Source organism: Engystomops pustulosus, chromosome 1 (assembly GCF_040894005.1).
Source record: "Engystomops pustulosus chromosome 1, aEngPut4.maternal, whole genome shotgun sequence".
Taxonomy (NCBI): domain Eukaryota; kingdom Metazoa; phylum Chordata; class Amphibia; order Anura; family Leptodactylidae; genus Engystomops; species Engystomops pustulosus.
This window is the reverse complement of record NC_092411.1, coordinates 149,958,826-149,978,618: the sequence shown is the minus strand read 5'-3', so window position 1 is coordinate 149,978,618 and position 19,793 is coordinate 149,958,826. Positions and strand designations below refer to the sequence as shown.

The following is a 19,793-nucleotide window of genomic DNA, read 5'->3' as shown; positions in this document are numbered from 1 at the left end:
TTTTTGATTTGACACATTAAACCTCATTTGCCAAGTGGATGACCAAACACTCCTATGAACATCCTCCATAGAGGGTATTTCACTACGCAGCTTGGTGTCATCTGCAAAAATACACAGTGCTATTAATTCCTACCTCTATATCATTAATAAATATATTAAAGGGGTATGCCCACAAAGACTAGTTTCTTATATGTATTCAGCATAACAGAATAATTTAGCTGCTTTTTCTCTAGCCATAAGACAAATTCTAAGTCTATTCAGTAGGTCCCAAACCCAATTATAAGCCAAGAAACCCCAATTATTCAACCCAACAGGGCACAAGTGTGATGTAAAAACCTTTTCTAGTGACTACCTCTTGAAGCTTGCCAAAATCAAAGCAAAAGTTGACTTTGAAGAACCTAGAATATAAGACATATTTTCACTTCCACATGTGTTAATTCATAGTCATTAAACCCTTAACTACATGTGACATAATAGCACGTCACATGCCAGATGTGGGTGCATGGAGAGGGCTCACGGGGCCCACTCCATAGCCGGCAAGTCTTTTCTGCATATTGCAGCAAAGGCTTAGGCCCCAACGCTGCGAACCAGGTCTGAACTGACATGCTGAGTTCAGTTCCAGTGAGGCTTTCGGGCCGTGCGTTTCCACGCATTTCTCTCGGTTGCCTCTGCTCAAAGAATCCCTATGAGGTCATCAGTGACATCACCGGGTTCCCCGGCATGCATGAGCGTTTAAGGGGCAACAAGGTGACTGGTTATTTTGGGCCCATCACTGCACAGAATAAGGAAGACCGTGTGATAGGCTGATCAGCCAATGGTTCTATGTGCAAGTAAGTGGTGCCATCAAATAGATGTACATGAATGGCTGCAGACATAGGGACAAGCCCCTTTATTTACATGGTGTGAACAGGAAGGGCTATTCACTGGTGCAGCTCATGGCCACCATAGAAAGTCATGTCCATGAGCAGACTGATGGTATGGAGAAATCTCAAACACGGTGATACACTTGGTGTAAACTCGCCTGGGTCTCCGTAGCTAAAGAATTAAATGGATGTCATCTGTTGTCCCCACCAGTCACACAGCTCCATGTAGTATGCACCTCAGGTCTCCTCAGCCCCACAACAGATACGCAGTCCCATGTAACATACACCTCAGGCCTCCTCAGCCCCCACTAAACATGTAGCCCCATGTAACATACACCTCAAGCCTCCTCAGCACCATACCAGACACGCAGCCCTATGTAACAAACACCTCAGGCCTCCTCAGCCCCCACCAGACACGCAGCCCCATGTAACATACACTTCAGGCCTCTTCAGCCCCCTACAACATGCACTCCAGGCCTCCTCAGCCCTCCCACCAGACATGTAGCACCATGTAACATATACCTCTTGCCTCCTCAGCCCGCCCACCACACATGCAGTCCCACGTAACATACAGCACATGCCTCCTCAGCCCGCCCACCACACATGCAGTCCCACGTAACATACACCACATGCCTCCTCAGCCCCCACCAGACACGCAGTCTCATGTAACATACAGCACATGCCTCCTCAGCCCTCACCAGACATGCAGTCTCATGTAACAAACACCTCAGGCCTCCTCAGCCGCACACCAGACACGCAGCCCCATGTAACATTTTACACCTCATGCCTTCTTAGTCCCCACCAGACACGCAGTCCCACATAATATACACCACATGTCTCCTCAGCTCCCACTAGACAAGCAGTCCCATGTACCAGGCAACCCTTACGTCCATACACACATGTAATCAGACATGAGTCCAGTCTGTAGTCATTCATTACCGCTTCTCTGCTTCCTGCAATGTGAATCCTCAGCGTCGAAAACCACACCCCTTTTCCGAGTTGCCCCGCCCCTTCCCGTGACATAATACGTTCTAGGAGAAACTCCATTCTAGATACGACCCTGAAGAGTCATGGCTCCTGCAGTATTGAGGCTGCTGAAGTGAGTGGTACAGTTGGGATTAGCCCATTCTTCTAGCGAAGAGAAGATCAGTGCTTTGCTGTTTTGTATCAAAGGCTGCAGGTGTTCTGAAATTGCCGTAAAGCGCTGCGCTATTATTGCAGCAATGTGTGCATCAGGCATATAGAACCATACTTCGTTTCTCTGCTATAGTTATTATTCACAATTAAGTCTATCTAATATTTTTAGCAATTTTACTGATGAAATGTCCCTGAATTTCTGTTTACCCCTAATTGTAGGTTTACCACTAAGGTTCTGGTGGTAGGAGGGTCGGTCTATGTGGCTTATGACTATGGATTGCTAGGAAGTGGAGCTCAGGGCCAGGACGTTCTAAAGAAGACCTCTGCAGCTGTGCCCCCTGCGCTACATGAGTGGGCAGATTACTTTGGCTTGCAGGTAAAGGGTCCCATTGTAGAGCAATTTATGACTGAGTCTAACTGCTAGATCCATAAGGGTACCAAGTGCCCTGCATGAATGTAAGTGGTGGTCGTGCTTAGTCACTAGTAATAGGTGCTATCATTTAATTAAAATATTCTGTGATTATTGAGGGTTTCTGCTGTCAAACATTCTTGGATCTGACAGCCATCCCCCTATACAGTGTTTTTGTGTGATATCATTCCTAGAGCGGTGATGGCGAACCTTTTAGAGCCAGAGTGCCCAAACTACAACCAAGACCCACTTATTTATCGCAAAGTGCCAACACAGAAATTTTATTTGTGATTCATACTCCCCGCTTTGTCACAGCTTTCATTCATATCAGCACCCTGAGGACACCAATAAAGCAGAAAATAGAAGAAATTTGGATGATCATTGTAGCTTCTCTCCAGGGTCCCGTAAGCAGGAGCAGGAGCTACCCACACATTCCCACTCCTCCAGTAGTCCCAGGTAGTCCTATCACTTTAAAATATCTCTGCGCACAGCAAGTCCTGGGATGTCTGGGGCTGCGGGAAGATACCTGGAGTCATCTCTGGTGATGGCCTGAGTGCCCATAGAAAGGGCTCTGAGTGACACCTCTGGCACCAGTGCCATAAGTTAGCCACCACTGCCCTAGAGGGTCTAATCGCACAAAACTACTATATTGCAGTATATGCTGGTTTAGAACCAGTTCTGTTTTGGTTTGGCAGATCGTTCCAGATCCTAGCCAAAAAGTCTTAACTTGCAGTCACATGGTGCGTTTTTGGTACATTTTGAAACTCATTGAAAATGCACGCCTTTTAAAAAGGCATGCGTCTTTGCATGTTTACTATGCGTTTCACTGGTTTGAATTTGTTTTTCTTAATTTCTGGAAGTGTAAGTTAACACCGCTGCTTAAACTTCCGGAATTAAAGGAAAACCGATTTAAAGGGAACCTGTCACCAGGGACCTCATTTTCACTAAAGACATGTAATGAGCCAATTACATCTGCATTGCATATATGCTTTTCTGCCTTCTCTAAGCATTTGCATTACAACCTAATTGTGTGTTAAAACTTACCTTGCACCTTTGAAATGCATCCAACCCAAAAATCAACCCCTTGGACTACTATCTTTAGTGAAAATTAGGTCCCTGATGACAAGTTCCCTTTAAACCAGCCAAACGCATGGTTAAGATGCAAGATGCACATGTTTTCAATAGGTTTAAAAACACACCGACAATGCACCATATGATCGCACCCTCACAGAGATGTCGACTGTCATAGTGAAGGATTTACAACTCTCAATGAATGGTGGAGGGGTTAATTTAATGCAGCATTCAAATGGCTAACACTCACAATCAGTGTCTATGGCAGTGATGGCAAACCTTTTTAGGCACCGAGTGCCCAAACTACAACCAAAACCCACATATTTTTTGCAAAGTGCCAATGCGCCAATTTAAGCAGTAACTTATTACTCCCTGCTCTGTCACAGGATTAAATTGTATAGGCCCCTGAGGACAGGGAAGAAGCTTGGATTATCATTGTAACTTCCTTCTAGGGTCCTGCGCAGCCTGGGACTGCAAGAGGTCATATCTGGCGAACTCTGTCCTGGGGTGATGGCAAGAGTGCCCATATAGAGGGCTCCGAGTGCCACCTCTGGCACCCGTGCCATAGGTTCGCCACCACTGGTCTATGGCGAGCCCTCTTCATACATCCTTAAATAGGACCTGTCACCCCGAAATAGCCCCCCACCAAATGGGCCCCACATAACCCTCTTCCTAGCCCCTTTCTCCCCAGCAATTTTTTGTAGATCAAGTGAATTTACAATATAGTGCAATAGGCGGATATTGTATAAGTGATCGGGTTAAAGTACCTGAGGGAATCAAGAAATACGGTTAGAAAAATGTACACTACTCAAAATGGTAGCAATTTTTTTTTTATCATGTCCCACAAAAAATTTCATCTTTCACGGCTCCATACACCATACAGTCAAAGAATATGGCAAAATGATAAAAAAATAAAAGAAATAAAAAGAAAAATAAAAAGTTGTGGATTTTTAAATAAGGGGAGCAAAGTGGAAACATTTAAAATGATAAAGGGCATAGAAAGGATGCAGATGCGGTATGGGGTCTCACCCTAGGGAGATGCATTTTATTACCACTTCTCACAGAATCGCGCTGAAGTAGCGCGATGCAGAGAGGAGCAGAGCCGACTATAGACTCGGCGGTCACGGCCGGGGTCTAAAGAGTCAATCAGAGCTGCTTGGTCTTATTAGACCCAGTACAACTCTGATCAGCATCACCAGTGGCATGTGGTCGTTTCTTGTTAAAAAAAAAAAAAAAATGTTTAAAAGAAAAAAAAAAGTGAAAATGCCGCCCGGGGATCTTTCATGATCTCATGTGGGACATATAAAGTAAAAAAAAAACACACACAAAATATTAACAAATATTCATAAAAATACATTCACATTTTCCCATATAATAAAAAAAATCCCCTACTACACTACAAAAAACCTCGCCATAGACGCCCCGTGACTTTACATATTATATCTTAAACGACCAAAACAAAATGGGGAATTTATTAATAATGTTCATTTTGAGTTAATTCGAAAATTTAAAAAAAATATGTACTATAAATTAAAAAAAAACCTTTTCCACTTTTGACCCCAAATAAAAATGGAAAAAAAAAGATTTTAAACTTTTTTACTTATTAACTAACTCCATGTCCTGAAGAAAACACAGCATGGCTCTAAAACTGCTGCTTACGAAAATTCACTAAAAATGACCCAGTCACTAGAGCCTTTTCAGGCCTCGTCACTAAGGGGTTTAAGAGAACCTGTTTGGGCAATTTGAGACCCTAAGCCGGTAACACATGTGGCGTTTTGTCGCGTTTCGAACTCATTGAAAAGGGACACATTTTTGTGTATTCGTTTTTCAAATGTTTGATTGCGTTTGTGTTGTTAAGAACACCATGCGGTGTCTCTTAAAATTTGTAAAAACGCAGTGATCTTCTCCCTGCTGTTTGTGTATGTAATCACTTGAGTTTCAAAATGCAGACAACAAACACAACTGCTTCGAAAAACGCAATGAAAACACTCCTCAAAAAACTGCAGGGGAGAATACTCCAAGTTAAGACATTTTAACCTAAAAACCATTGAAAAAGCCAATATGCAAATATGATCTGTTTTTTTAAGGATTCAAAAAATGCAATGGGGGAAAATAAAGCAACAAAAATGCCACGTGTGTCACCGGCCTAAACCAAAACATGAATTTGACCGCATTGATTTATACTGTTCAACTTATGCCATAATATAGTATTTTTTTAACATTGGAGTATAGTGATTGTGTTTTAAAGTGACTGTTAAAACATAACTTTTATTATTAACCCCTTAAGGATGCAGGGTTTTTTCGCTCATTTCTCTCTCTCCACCTTCAAAAATCCATTTTTCCATGTACAGAACTGTGTGAGGGCTTATTTTGTGCATAACAAATTTTACTCTTCTGTGGCTTTATTCCATGCCGGGTACTGAGAAGCTGGAAAAAAATTCCAAATGTGGAAAAATTGGGGGAGAAAAACATGTTTGCAGCACTTTCTTGTGGGCTCAGTTTTTACGACTTTCACTGTTGCGCTCCAAATAACACCTCTGCTTTATTCTTTGATTCGGTACGATCACAGTGATACCAAATTTATTTTGGTTTTATTGCGGTTTAATACATTTTCAAAAATTAAGCGAATGCGTACAAAAGAGAAAAAAAAGTCACCATCTTCTGACGCTATTAACTTTTTCGTACTTTGGTGTACAGAGCTGTGTGAGATGTTGGCTCATTTCGCAAAAAAAAACTACATTTTCATTGCTACCATTTTGAGGACTGCAACCTTTTGATGACTTTTTTTATTCCATTTTTTTTATGTGATGTAAAAAGTCGTGTTTCGGACATTTTAGTGCTATTTTCCATTATGTGGTTGACCACCGGCAATAACAATTTTTATATTTTGATAGATCAGGCAGAAACCAGACAGCCTCAGGTATGACGAAGACCCTGGCAACCAGGCTTTATGTCTCTATCACGATAGTTCTGGTAACCATTAAGTCCTTAGTCTCCCCCACTAATCCACAAAAATATATTGCAGCTTTTACTGTGACAGATTGCAGAAAAGACGTAAACTTGCGCCAACGGCTATATCTCCTGCACCCAGGCGTCTAGAAACACAAATTGGGTGTCAAATTAAACAGGAGAACCTCCTCTTTAATTATAATGATGTATGGATGCTTCACAGAACCAGAGATATCCATTCTTAAATTTTGTACTAACAAAGCTGATTTTTATGTACAGCTTTCTATTGCCGATTGTAACTTTAAGGCTACATGCACACTGATGTATGCCTGCACGGCTACAAGTCCTATCTTTTCCCCGTGTACTTGCGGCCATACATTCACCCCCTCCTCCTTATGGTCATGTGCATGGGGCCTAAGAGTGGATATCTCCGGTTCTGGTAGGCATCCATACATAATCTGTAAGCGTTCAGGAGACACAGACATTCTCCGCCTTACATATAAGATAGGTTCCACAGGTTTGCTCTTAAGTTGAATTTGTATGTTTATGAATATTATGAATGAGTATATTTTATAATTGTAGATTGATTAAAAAAAAAAAATTTCCCCAGTGACAATTAGAGTTTCGAAATTTTTTGCTATAATGGAACCAAGGCTTATCACTAAAACTTCATTATAGACTCCTTACAGCTGATCATTGCAGCCTGGAATTAACACCTTGCCGACCGAGGACGAACTATATCGTCCTTGCGCGGCAAGGGGTGTATAGAGAGAGCTCACAGGCTGAGCTCTCTCCATACACAGCGGGTAACTGCTGTATAAAACAGCCAACATCCGCCTGTCACTGCCGTGGTGCTGGCACCAATCGCAGCAGTTAACCTGTTAAGTGCTGCGGTCGAACCCGACCGCAGCACCTAACATACCTTGGATGGACGATCGCCGCCCCTTGGAACGTCAACGGAGGGCAGCGATCGGTTGCTATGGCAGCCTAGAGTCTCATTGAGACTCGTAGGCTTGCCATGTGCAATGATTTATAATAACCAGCAGAGGGCAGGCTATTAAAAATCATTGTAAAATTGCTATATACTGCAATACAGTAGTATTGCAGTATATAGTATTAGCAATCGGACCCTGCAGGGTTAAATTACCCTGGAGGATCTTAAATAATGGTTAAAAAAAATAAAAAATGAAAAAATAGTAAAAAAAAAAGGAAAAGTTTAAATCACCCCCCCCCCCCCTTTCCCTAGAAGTGATATAAATCTAAATAAACAGTAAAAATCATAAACACTTTAGGTATCATCGCGTCCCAAAATGTCAGATCTATCAAAATATATTAGCGAATTTTTCCGGTGTTTAACCCTGTAACGGAAATTGGTGCCCAAAGTTGAAAATGCCTCTTTTTTTTCCATTTTGAAAAATATAAAAAATTCTAAAAAAAAAATGATCAAAAGCCCATACAGTCCTCAAAATGATAGCATTAAAACGTAATCAAAAGTCGCAAAAAATGACACCCCCCCCCCCCCCCACCACCACCACTGCTCCGTGCACTGAAGTATGAAAAAGTTATTAGTGCCATAACATGGCAAAATGAAGAATTTTTTTTTTGTACAGAAGGTTTTAATTTTTTTAAATGTATGAAAACATTATAAAACCTGTACAAATTTGGTATCCTCGTGATCGTACTGAACCAAAGAATAAAATAGACATGTGATTTGGGGCGCTCAGAGAAAGATGTAAAATCCAAGCCCACAAGAAACGGCACAAATGTGTTTTTTTTTTTATCATTTTCACTGCATTCTGAATTTTTTTTTTCCGCTTCCCAGTACACGGCATGGAATAATAAATACCATCACTATGAAGTGCAATTTGTTAAGCAGAAAACAAGCCCAAACAGAGCTCTTTACATGGAGAAATAAACAAGTTAAAGATTTTTGAAGGTAGAGAGTGAAAAATTAAAATGCAAAAACGAAGAAGGGCCATAGAGCTTCACCAAAGGTCGCAGAGGAGTCCTTCTTTAACTAGGGGTTGTCTGTAAGTCAGGTGTCCTTAAGTAGGAGACCGCCTGTATAGGCGTTTGAAGTGTAGCAGAAGGCAGACTATAGAAGGAGCTTCAGGAAACCCTTTCATTTTCATTATTGCAGAAGTACATGCAACCTCTGCATCTGTAGCTGAACCTGGAGAAAAGGTGATGGAATAATGCTGTCCATATTTATTACATAGTTTGGTAAAAGTTGCTACTTTTTAAAAGTAGTTTTAAAAATTAAAAATCTTTTTTTTTTTTTTTTTTTTAACATGTGTAGTACATAATTGTCAAACTTTAAATATGTAATAATTCCAACTAAATTGGAAAAAAAAAAGTTAATGTTTGGAAAAGTATTACATATCAGAACGTCAAAAATTGACCTGGTATTTTTGGCAACAATGACCATCGGTACTAAAAGTGGTAAAGAGCATGTTCCACACCAGAAAAAGCCTTCCTAGACCACCAATCACAAGATGTGACATACTGGAGGGCAGGAACACTCCATCCAGTACTTTGTCTGTATGGGAGGGTTGGTGGACTGCAGGGCCGGACTATGGGGGGGGGGGGCAGCCAGGGCCCCCACCACTTCGGCCTTAAAGGGGCCCCCACCAAATGTGGGCCATAGTGTTTTTGGGTCCGAGCTCCCTGGGCCACATCCAGCAGTCTATGACAGAGCGAGGGAACAATAAGTTCCCTGCTCTGCCATAGACGATCTGAAGTATACAAAGATGGCGGCGCAGTATGTGACATCACGTCACATCATCATGACAACGTCACCTTGGTACACCTTCAATATTCACTATCCTGACACCGCGAGGGAAAGAAAGCAGGTTGGCGCTCATCGGGGGAACAATGGACAGTGAGTACAATTTTATTATTTTAACTAAGACTGTATACATTTGTTATGGGTGGGGGAGTATATAGTTGTTATAAGAGGCTGTATACAGGCAGTCCCCGGGTTACATACAAGATAGGGTCTGTAGGTTTGTTCTTAAGTTGAATTTGTATGTAAGTCGGAACTGTATATTTTATCATTGTAATCCCAGCCAGAACTTTTTTGGTCTCTGTGACAATTGGATTTTAAAAATGTTGGATTGTCATAAGAATCAATATTAACACTAAAGCTTCATTACAGACACCTGTGATAACTGGTACAGCTGATCATTGTAGCCTAGGACTAAAGTACAATAAATTACCAATATCCAGAGGTCCGTTTGTAACTAGGGGTCGTATGTAAGTCGAGTGTTCTTAAGTAGGGGACCGCCTGTATAGCGATTGGCTGTTCCCTGTCTGGACTACATTCAATGGGAGGCACCCACCAGATTTTGTGCTCAGGGGCCCCCACAAACCTTAATCCGGCCCTGGTGGACGGGGAATGCATTCAACCATAGGGGACTGTCAGCGCACCCTCATTGGCTGTACCCCTCAAGGGACAAGACCCAGTTTTAGTAAGTGAAATGATAAGGAGTGATAATGTTGCAGTCTCCCTATTTATAAGGTTGCTGCACTGAATTCTCAGAGATCGCTGGCATTGTTGTTATTATGGCTGTAGACTGCAGACTATATTCTTTATATATGCTGACCCTGAACATATCGGGTCCCTCAGTATACAGTCAGGCTTTTCTAAATTGGAAAGACATGTTGAGCCCAGGGCCAGATTATAGGGCGCCATTCTGCCCTTAAAGGGGCCCCCGCCAAATGTGGGCGATTCGGGTGGTCAATCGTCCACAGTGTATTTGGGTCCAGGCTCCCCAGGCCATATCCACCAGACGTGCCCCAAATACAGTCTATGGCAGAGCGAGGGAACATTGAGTTCCTTTTTTCTGCCATAGACAAAAGGAGATAAAACAAGAAGGCGATGCCCTGTTGCTGGCGGCGCAGCGTGTGACGTCACGGTGCCACCATCTTGGTACACCTCCGATATCCAGCAGTATCCTGACACCATCAGGGGAATGATGGAAGGTGAGTACAATTTTATTATTTTACCTAGGGCGGTATATAGTTATTATAGCGGGGGGGTGTATATTCTTATAATAGGAGTCTGTATGTAGTTAGTTCCTATTGGGAAGTGGTGGCGAACCTATGGCACTGGTGCCAGAGGCGGCACTCAAAGCCCTTTCTGTGGGCACCCGGGCCACAGTCCCAGCACACCAGACAGGACTCAAAGAATCTTCCTGCAGTTCCAAGCAACTTAAAAGATGCTGCTTTCAGTCCTATTTGGATACTTACTTCTCTACTTGGGACTGTAGGAAGAGGGAGAATGAATAGACGGGGACGAATTATCTTTGGAGGACCACCTGCTGGCCCCACAATTCTCTGTATACAGAGGACACTGGAAAGAAGCTAAAATGATGCAAATTTTCCATCTTTCTACTGCTGTCATTTAGGAGGCCAATATGATTGAAAGTTGTTGAAGAACAGGAAGCAAGTTACTGCTTTAATTTTTGGTTGGCACCTCGCAATAAATAAGGGGGGTTTTGGGTTGCTTTTTGGGCACTCGGCCGCTAAAAGGCTAGCCATCACTGCTATAGAGGGTGTATATAGTTGTTATGGGGGAGCGTTATATAGTGGTTGGGGGGGTGCTGTATATATTGATTGTTGGGAAAGCCCCCACTAACATAATCCAGCCTTGGTTGAGCCTACCCATATATTGAGGGCAATAGATATTACATGACTCTAAGACAGTGGTGGCGAACCTATGACACAGGTGCCAGAGGTGGCACTCAGAGCCCTTTCTGTGGGCACCTCGGCCATCTCCCCAGCACACCAGACAGAACTCGAAGAATCTTCCTGCAGTTCCAAGCAACTTAAAAGATACTGCTTTCAGACATATTTTGATACTTCCTTCACTACTTGGGACTGTAGGACGAGGGAGAATAAATAGATAGGGCTGAATTATCTTTGGAGGACCTCCTGCTGGCCCCTACAGGTCCACAGAGGGACACTGGAAAGAAGCTAAAATGATGCAAATTTTCCATCTTTCTACTGTGTCGCTGTCCTCAGGAGACCAATATGATTGTTGAAGAACAGGGAGCAGTAAGTTACTCCTTTAATTTTTTGTTGGCACCTTGCAATAAATAAGGGGGGTTTGTGTGTCTTTTTGGGCACTCGGCCGCTAAAAGGTTCGCCATCACTGCTCTAAGATAAAGCCAATGCAGCTCAACTGTTCATATTACATATATAGTACATATGAAGTAATTTAAACTAAAATTTTTATTAAATCAGTTGAATGCCAGCAAATCGAATTGCCTTCATGTTCCCTACGTTTTTTAGCCACATTTGATGCGCAATCGGAGTGTCATGATTTTTCTCAATGTCTCGATAGTGGTCCCTCACCCTTCTGAGTAATTCCCTATAGGTTTTGCCGATGTAGTCTAGGGGGCTGTCACGTTAAACCACCCACAGGTCCTTAAGCATTGATAGTATAGTTTTCCCAATCTTACTGACAAAAGGATGATACTTATGGGAGCAGCAGCACACCGCAAGAGCGTCCCGATAAAACTTTTTTTTTTTTTTTTTTTTTTTTTTTATATAGATCCTTGTATTCATGGTTGCACTTGAAGAACTCCTTCACTCACTGCACAGGTGGAATATCAAATGAGAAAGCCAGGAAACCATTCCTAATCCAGGGTAGTGGCAGACTAAGAACACTCCCATATTCACACCTCTATGCGAATTGTTTATACGCTTAGATGTTCTAGTTGTGTAACTCTCCCAAATCTACTAGGTAGGAAGGCAACACCATAGTGTAGATTATTCAAGGGTATTTTAATCACTCTTTTTAAAATTATACTCCCAAAAGTATTTTGTAAAAAGGCCTATAATAAAAACAATCCTAGCCCAACCCAGGGTTTCACCCACTTTAGGCTTCTTCTGGGGCATGACCTTAGCGACATCCCTTTTATTCAAAAGATTCATACCATACAAAGTTTCACATTACATCAAACAAAATTATTTAAAAAAAATTAAAAACCATTATATTTCTCAATGTATCGTAGCGTCCTTTGTGTGCTGCGAAATAAATTTCCCAAATATGCTGTTAGAGATTTTTATCTAGGACTCAAAACAGTCCTTACTTCAGTTGTACAGGCGACTTTCAAATTAACTCTTTCATGACTGCCCCAGGGCTTGAACACAAAACCAAGACACATGTCAGTCTCTTAGTATATGTAAAGATCTTCTCCCTGTATATTTCACACACAAGCGCATATATAAAAAGACAGAAAAATCAGCATTGGTGGGGGTGACTAGGAGAGACTACTGTAATGCTATTGGCCATAATGCATTTTACCAGGACAATCTGTAACCCAATTCTCCCAAACGGTTAATGAATTGCGCACTGTCTTCCCAGACCTTGTTCAGACATGTTTATACTAATTTCCCTGAGAAGAAAAAGATAAGCTGGCTCCAGAACCAAGATATATAGAACTAAAGATAAAAGGCAGACTAGATTCCCATTAAATGTCAAAGTGAATTAGCTGACAGGCAAGAAAACAGGTTACATAAAATGAAGTTTGAATCATGACGTTAACTGGACTGTGCTTGACCCCTGGCTAATACTTAAAATGGCGGACAGTAGTCAAGATGGTGTCCGAAACCAGTGTGATCTCCTTAACAGTGCATTATATCACAATAGCGCAATGTACATTACATCCAACAAAACAGTCCTAAATATTCTTTCACAATCTGACATCATATATTGGAATGTCACTATGCTGTTTGTTGCAAATATTGCATGCATATCTAGCATCGCAACATTATCATACAACATAATACATATATTCCATGATATTCTACAAACCATTATTCATATAATCTTATGAACAGTATTTTACTATACACTCACTGGCCACTTTATTAGGTACACCATGCTAGTAACGGGTTGGATCCCCTTTTGCCTTCAGAACTGCCTCAATTCTTCATAGCATAGATTCAACAAGCTGCTGGAAGCATTCCTCAGAGATTTTGGTCCATATTGACATGATGGCATCACACAGTTGCTGCAGATTTGTCGGCTGCACATCCATGATGCGAATCTCCCGTTCCACCACATCCTAAAGATGCTCTATTGGATTGAGATCTGGTCACTTTGGAGGCCATGTGAGTACAGTGAACTCATTGTCATGTTCAAGAAACCAGTCTGAGATGATTCCAGCTTTATGACATGGCGCATTATCCTGCTGAAAGTAGCCATCAGATGTTGGGTACATTGTGGTCATAAAGGGATGGACATGGTCAACAACAATACTCAGGTAGGCTGTGGCGTTGCAACGATGCTCAATTGCTACCAAGGGGCCCAAAGAGTGCCAAGAAAATATTCCCCACACCATGACACCACCACCAGCCTGAACCGTTGATACAAGGCAGGATGGATCCATGCTTTCATGTTGTTGACGCCAAATTCTAACCCTACCATCCGAATGTCGCAGCAGAAATCGAGACTCCTCAGACCAGGCAACGTTTTTACAATCTTCTACTGTCCAATTTCGATGAGCTTGTGCAAATTGTAGCCTCAGTTTCCTGTTCTTAGCTGAAAGGAGTGGCACCCGGTGTGGTCTTCTGCTGCTGTAGCCCATCTGCCTCAAAGTTCGACGTACTGTGCGTTCAGAGATGCACTTCTGCCTACCTTGGTTGTAACGGGTGGTGATTTGAGTCACTGTTGCCTTTCTATCAGCTCGAACCAGTCTGCCCATTCTCCTCTGGCATCAACAAGGCATTTCCGCCCACAGAACTGCCGCTCACTGGATGTTTTTCTTTTTCGGACCATTCTCTGTAAACCCTAGAGATGGTTGTGTGTGAAAATCCCAGTAGATCAGCAGTTTCTGAAATACTCAGACAAGCCCTTCTGGCACCAACAACCATGCCACGTTTAAAGGCACTCAAATCACCTTTCTTCCTCATACTGATGCTCGGTTTGAACTGCAGGAGATTGTCTTGACCATGTCTACATGCCTAAATGCACTGAGTTGCCGCCATGTGATTGGCTGATTAGAAATCAACTGTTAACGAGCAGTTGGACAGGTGTACCTAATAAAGTGGCCGGTGAGTGTATGTATGAAGACATAGATTGGGAGAGAATATTTAGGACTGTTTTGTTGGATGTAATGTGCATTGCACTATTGTGTTGTTGCAATATTAGGCACATTAGGTGCTACAAAATAAGTTTCCCAAAGGACGCTTCAATACATAAAGAAATATAACGGTTTTTGATACTTTTTTTTTATATTGTTTTAAACGATAAAAACACAAAATACTTTTGAGTATCATTTTAAAGAGTGATATTAAAATAGCCTTGGATGATCTACACTATGGTGTTGCCTAGGTTTTCTATCTAGTGGATTTGGGGGAGTTACACAATTGGAATTAGGAATGGTTTCCTGGCTTTCTCATTTGAGACTCCACCTGTGCAGCGAGTGAAGGAGTTTGAGTGCAACCATGAATACAAGGATTGGTGGTTTAGTGTCCTAAATCTCCCTTTAGCAACTCCCTCTTACCATTGGTGTACTTCTCCGGCTTCATTGGGCCCATCTTTAGGTAAGTTTCAAGGTTTTTATCTTAGTGGGCACTGAAGGACTAGCTAAAGGGTGATTTGGGACATTAAATCACGGAGGACCTGAGGGTAGTTTAGTGTTCCAAACCACTCAGACCGGTACTCTTAAGGGTGTGAAAAAGGTATGGGACAGTTCACTTATTCTCTGTCAGCCACCAGGAACCCCACAACATCAACTGGACAATATACTGGTGGACTTGGCACTTCTTTTTACATCACTACTTTGGACTTGTAACATAACTACCAACATGGTATCCTATGTCTACTTCCTTTATTGACTGACCAGCTTGGTAAAGGTCATTGTTGCCGCAATCCCTATTCTCTCCCTTGTTTGTCTGTTGTGATTTATTATACAATCATTCTATTTCTATTAATTTTTCCCACAATCAGCACTGCCTTTACTGTAGTGATGCCAGGATTACAGCATGTGCCTGCTGCAGCCTCTGATTGTTTTTCAATATCTCTGTAGGACCAGGAGAACAGTGGCAATGTGGAACTGGCCCATGTTGACAATATGATTTGATCACTTATTTTTTTTTAAATTTGTCATGCGTTTTAATTATCAAAAGAACACCTTAAAAAGCTGGAAGCTCCTGCATACACACAGTAATTACTGCAAGTTACCTGCAGTGGGTCAACAGATTTTACAGTGACTGCATAGTGGATGGGATTTATACATAATGGAGTTATCTGCATAATAAAATGCAATACAATTTATCTGTGTAAAAGACTCAAGACGTGCAATGCTTTTAAAACTTTTGTTTCCTTTACAGCTTCCATCTGCACCAAAGTTGGACTTCTCTGTCTGTGAGTCCTGGAACTGGGGTGAGCATTCTGCCATTTTTAGTTGGTTACTTTTTCCTCCTCTCCAAATCCCAGACTGCTCACATTGTGCAATAACTCCCATCCTGTACAATCTCGGTTGCATCTGCATCCATCTGACAATCTTCACACTTTGGGGTCGGGTAGGGCAGATTTTTCTCATGAATAGATGATCCTGTCTTGCTCTGCAGTGTCTCTGCATTGCCCCTCCCCCCTGCATTACAAGATGAGCCCACACACACAAAGACTCACACTTCCTGCCGGCAAATGGCAACGTCAGGAGAGAAAAGCTATAAGATCTTTATCAGGGGAAGGAGGTACAGCAGAGCTGACTATGTGATATAGCAGAAACCAACAAAAAAATTGCGTGGTGCTGCACCTTGCCTCTTATGAGCTGTCCTTAACGGTCCTAGATGGATCCAGCAAACATCCACTATTCAATAATCCAGTAGAAGAAACTCTTTTGTGACCGGAGCTCAAAAACGAAAAAGACGATCCATGCAGGTTTCCTCCTTATTTGTGCACCAAACACAAGGGATCACTTTCAGGGATAAGTCACCATTCAGACCAGAAACTGTCAATATTTTCACTCCTGTCCTAGTCTCCTCCACTCACTGCATATAAGAGACATATCCAGACATAGTGTAGACAGTTTCAAACTTTTAAAACTTTTATTTCCAGTTCTACTCACATATGTAGATAAAAAATGCGCATATCACAAATGACTCCACGAGGACGCCAATCCTTGGGCAAGGATTGGCGTCCTCGTGGAGTCATTTGTGATATGCGCATTTTTTATCTACATATGTGAGTAGAACTGGAAATAAAAGTTTTAAAAGTTTGAAACTGTCTACACTATGTCTGGATATGTCTCTTATATGCAGTGAGTGGAGGAGACTAGGACAGGAGTGAAAATATTGACGGTTTCTGGTCTGAATGGTGACTTATCCCTGAAAGTGATCCCTTGTGTTTGGTGCACAAATAAGGAGGAAACCTGCATGGATCGTCTTTTTCGTTTTTGAGCTCCGGTCACAAAAGAGTTTCTTCTACTGTGATATAGCAGAGTTGGCAGAGCTGGAGGGTGTAATTGTGTGTTATATGCGTCTCATGGATCTCTTTATCTCTCATCTGTCTCATCTCTCTTTGTGTCAGATACTAGTGAATGTTAAAAAGCTAAATAAAAGTGTAGATACACCTGGACCCTGATAATGTAACCAAATTATCAGTACAGAGGAATCTTGGTGTGTCTGCTTAGAGAGTCCCCACCCACAATCTGGAATTTTACACTTACCGTCACTGAGTTATAGTAGCTAAAACAGCAAAAAAAACGATTAAATTTGTAACATAAGGTTACAAATGTTTATTGTGTAAACACTACTGGGGGGTTCAAATTTGGGAACTTTCCTTCATGGGAAACCCCTTTTAAGAATAACCAATGCATTAGAGAAATGTATTTTGATTAAAGGGGTTATCCGCGGTCCCTTCAATCCGTGCCCCTGTTTGTTTACAGGGGCACAGAAGCCGCGCACAGGGAGCTTCCGGTCCGCGATGTGAACGGCTCCTCCCATCCGTCCCTATCTCTCAGCGTTGTAAGCGCCGGGAGATGGTGCGCATGGGAGCATCCGGCCGGCCGGAAGCTCCCTGTGCGCCGGTGTAATGAGAAGACCGGCCGCGGCGCGGGACATCGGCAGCACCGGAGGAGGTAAGTACATGTTTATTGTGTTTAAATAGCCCTCCCCAGCCCGGCCAGAAGAAATTTTTTAAACCCGGATAACCCCTTTAAAGAGAACCCGTCAGGCAAAAATAACCCCCCTAAACTAAATATATTTTCATAAACTGCCATTAGAAAGCATTGCCTCTATCCCTTCATTGTCCCTCTACATGCCTGTAAACCTAAGCAACGAGGTCCTAAAGCTGTATGCAAATAACCTGTGAGATGTCCAATGAGTCATTAGCATATTCAAGCTGTCCAGCTTTTTCATTAGTGGGAGGCACAGCCACACCCCCAGTGCATGACTGACAGCCTGTGTAATGATGTGAGGCTGTGTAATGATTTGCTTCCTGGTGCTGTCGCCCCCTGCTGCCTGTGTGTGTGTATAGGAGAGATACAACAGCTCCAGGCAGCCATGTTATAGCAGAACATGTCAGGTACATGTGTAGCTGATGTCTGTGTCTCACATGTGTAATAGGAGGATTGCAGCATGTCAGCAGATGCAGCACACAGTCTAGCAATGCTTTACTATACATTACACACAGACATGAGCAGGAGAGGGGAGGGGTTACAAGGGTGACATATGATTTTGCAATGATTAATGTATGAATTGACTAGATAAAGGCTGGGATGGGATCCTTGTGAGCTGCTCCAACAGGTAGAGGTGACAGAAATAATGACAGAGACCTGATGACAGATGTCCTTTAAGTGAATTCAGAAGCACAAATTAATGTTATAAAATCCTCAATGTTTATACACATTTATTGATCAATGTTTCTATATCTGCTCTCCTTTTTATTTCTAGGTGTCCAGAAGTCTGTGTCTGCTCTTTCTGCAGCCCCAACCAAAGCTTGTGATTACACGGCAGAGGGCTGGAAGTACATAAAAGATTTGGTGAAGTGATTGAAGTGTATATTGAATAAAAATCTTTATTTATCATTCTTTTCATTATCATTTTTTCTTGTATGGTCTCAAGAGCAATTCTTGAAGAGCTTAAGGGTATTGAGATGTGTTTTGCGACTGAATATCAACAACCAATCCTGTCCGAATCGGTGTGAAGGCGAAATGTACCGTGTTGCATTCCACTGCAGCATAGCACAATGTTTTTAGCTTAATGTGGCCACAGACTGGAATCATAAAGGGCGATTTGGTTCCCTTTAACCCCTTCGCGCACCCTGACGTGATACTACGTCATAGGATGCGGGTCGTTCCCACACCTTGACGTAGTATCACGTCATGGCGATCACCCGGGCTCAGAAGCTGAGCCCGGGCGATCGCTGCGGGATCCCGGCGGTACGCAGTAGCCGGGATCCCGCAGTAACAGCCAGGATCGCGACTATCGCGATTCCGGCTGTTTAACCCTATAGACGCCGCGGTCATTGTGACCACAGCGTCTATAGTGAATCGCCGCGACGATCGGCACCCTCCGTGCATGGCACGGAGGTGCCGATCGTTGCCATGGCAACCCTGAAGCCCGATAAGGACCCCAGGGTTGCCTTCACTAGAAGCCTGTTAGGATCGTGCTGTAAGCACGATCTAACAGTGCTGATGCCAGCCTATGCAGAATGCATAGGCTGACTATGTAATATGCTGCAATACATTAGTATTGCAGTATATTACAATGAACAAGTGATCAAAATAAAACAGTTAAAAAAAACAAAGTGCAATTAAAAAAAAATTATTAAAAAAGAATAAAAGTCCCTTGAAGTCCCATCCCATGCAATAATACAATAAAACATAAAGTGAAAATCACCAAAAAAAACACAACATATTGGGCATCACAACGTCCGTTACAACCCGTACAATAAAATAAAATCGTCACTGAACCTGTACGGTGAACGGCGTAAAAAAACACACAAAAAAACTTGAAAAAATTATGAAATTTTCTCATCTGACCTCATAAAAAGCGCATAAAAAGTAAAATTTACCTCGACATGATACCAAGAATAAGTACAGCTTGTCCTGCAAAAAATAAGCTATAAACCAGCTCTGTAAACAAAAAAATACAAATATTCTGCAAAACAAGTTAATCATAAAAAAACCATATAAATGGGGTATCGCCGTAATTGTGATGACCCGTAGAATAAAGATAACACATTATTTTTATGGTATGGTGAACGTCCGGCGAAAAAAATGCTAAAAAACATAAACAAGAATTAATGATTTTTTTAACCACCACCAAGAAAGAGTTAATAAAATCTGATTATTGGCTATCGAGCCCCCGGTAAATGATGTCCCTGAAAAGTGGATTTCATCCAC

The 19,793-nt window shown here is 42.1% G+C and overlaps 2 protein-coding genes across 5 annotated transcripts in view; one reads left to right on the top strand and one right to left on the bottom strand.

Moving 5' to 3' along the window:
• Positions 1-1,867, bottom strand: part of HSD11B1L (hydroxysteroid 11-beta dehydrogenase 1 like) — a 47,338-nt gene extending 45,471 nt beyond the window's left edge. For 3 of the 4 annotated variants that reach the window (XM_072110579.1, XM_072110620.1, XM_072110616.1), the window contains exon 1: positions 1,803-1,867. The gene's annotated coding sequence lies outside the window, so the exon portion shown is untranslated. The remainder of the gene's footprint in view (positions 1-1,802) is intronic. The other variant, XM_072110597.1, reaches the window with a different exon arrangement.
• On the top strand, positions 1,811-18,473 carry MICOS13 (mitochondrial contact site and cristae organizing system subunit 13). The gene is made up of 4 exons (XM_072110627.1): positions 1,811-1,962; positions 2,220-2,376; positions 15,775-15,826; positions 18,340-18,473. The coding sequence occupies exons 1-4, from the start codon at positions 1,934-1,936 to the stop codon at positions 18,435-18,437; spliced, it is 336 nt and encodes a 111-aa protein (XP_071966728.1). The 5' UTR covers positions 1,811-1,933; the 3' UTR covers positions 18,438-18,473.
• Positions 18,474-19,793: the final 1,320 nt, after the last annotated feature.

What these genes read in the sequence shown, in the direction of transcription:
- MICOS13 (XM_072110627.1), top strand. Translation starts at nt 1,934, where the DNA reads ATGGCTCCTGCAGTATTGAGGCTGCTGAA. An exon ending in GCAGTATTGAGGCTGCTGAA is followed by an intron (nt 1,963 to 2,219) that starts GTGAGTGGTACA and finishes CCCTAATTGTAG; the next exon opens with GTTTACCACTAAGGTTCTGG. An exon ending in CTGTGAGTCCTGGAACTGGG is followed by an intron (nt 15,827 to 18,339) that starts GTGAGCATTCTG and finishes TTTTATTTCTAG; the next exon opens with GTGTCCAGAAGTCTGTGTCT.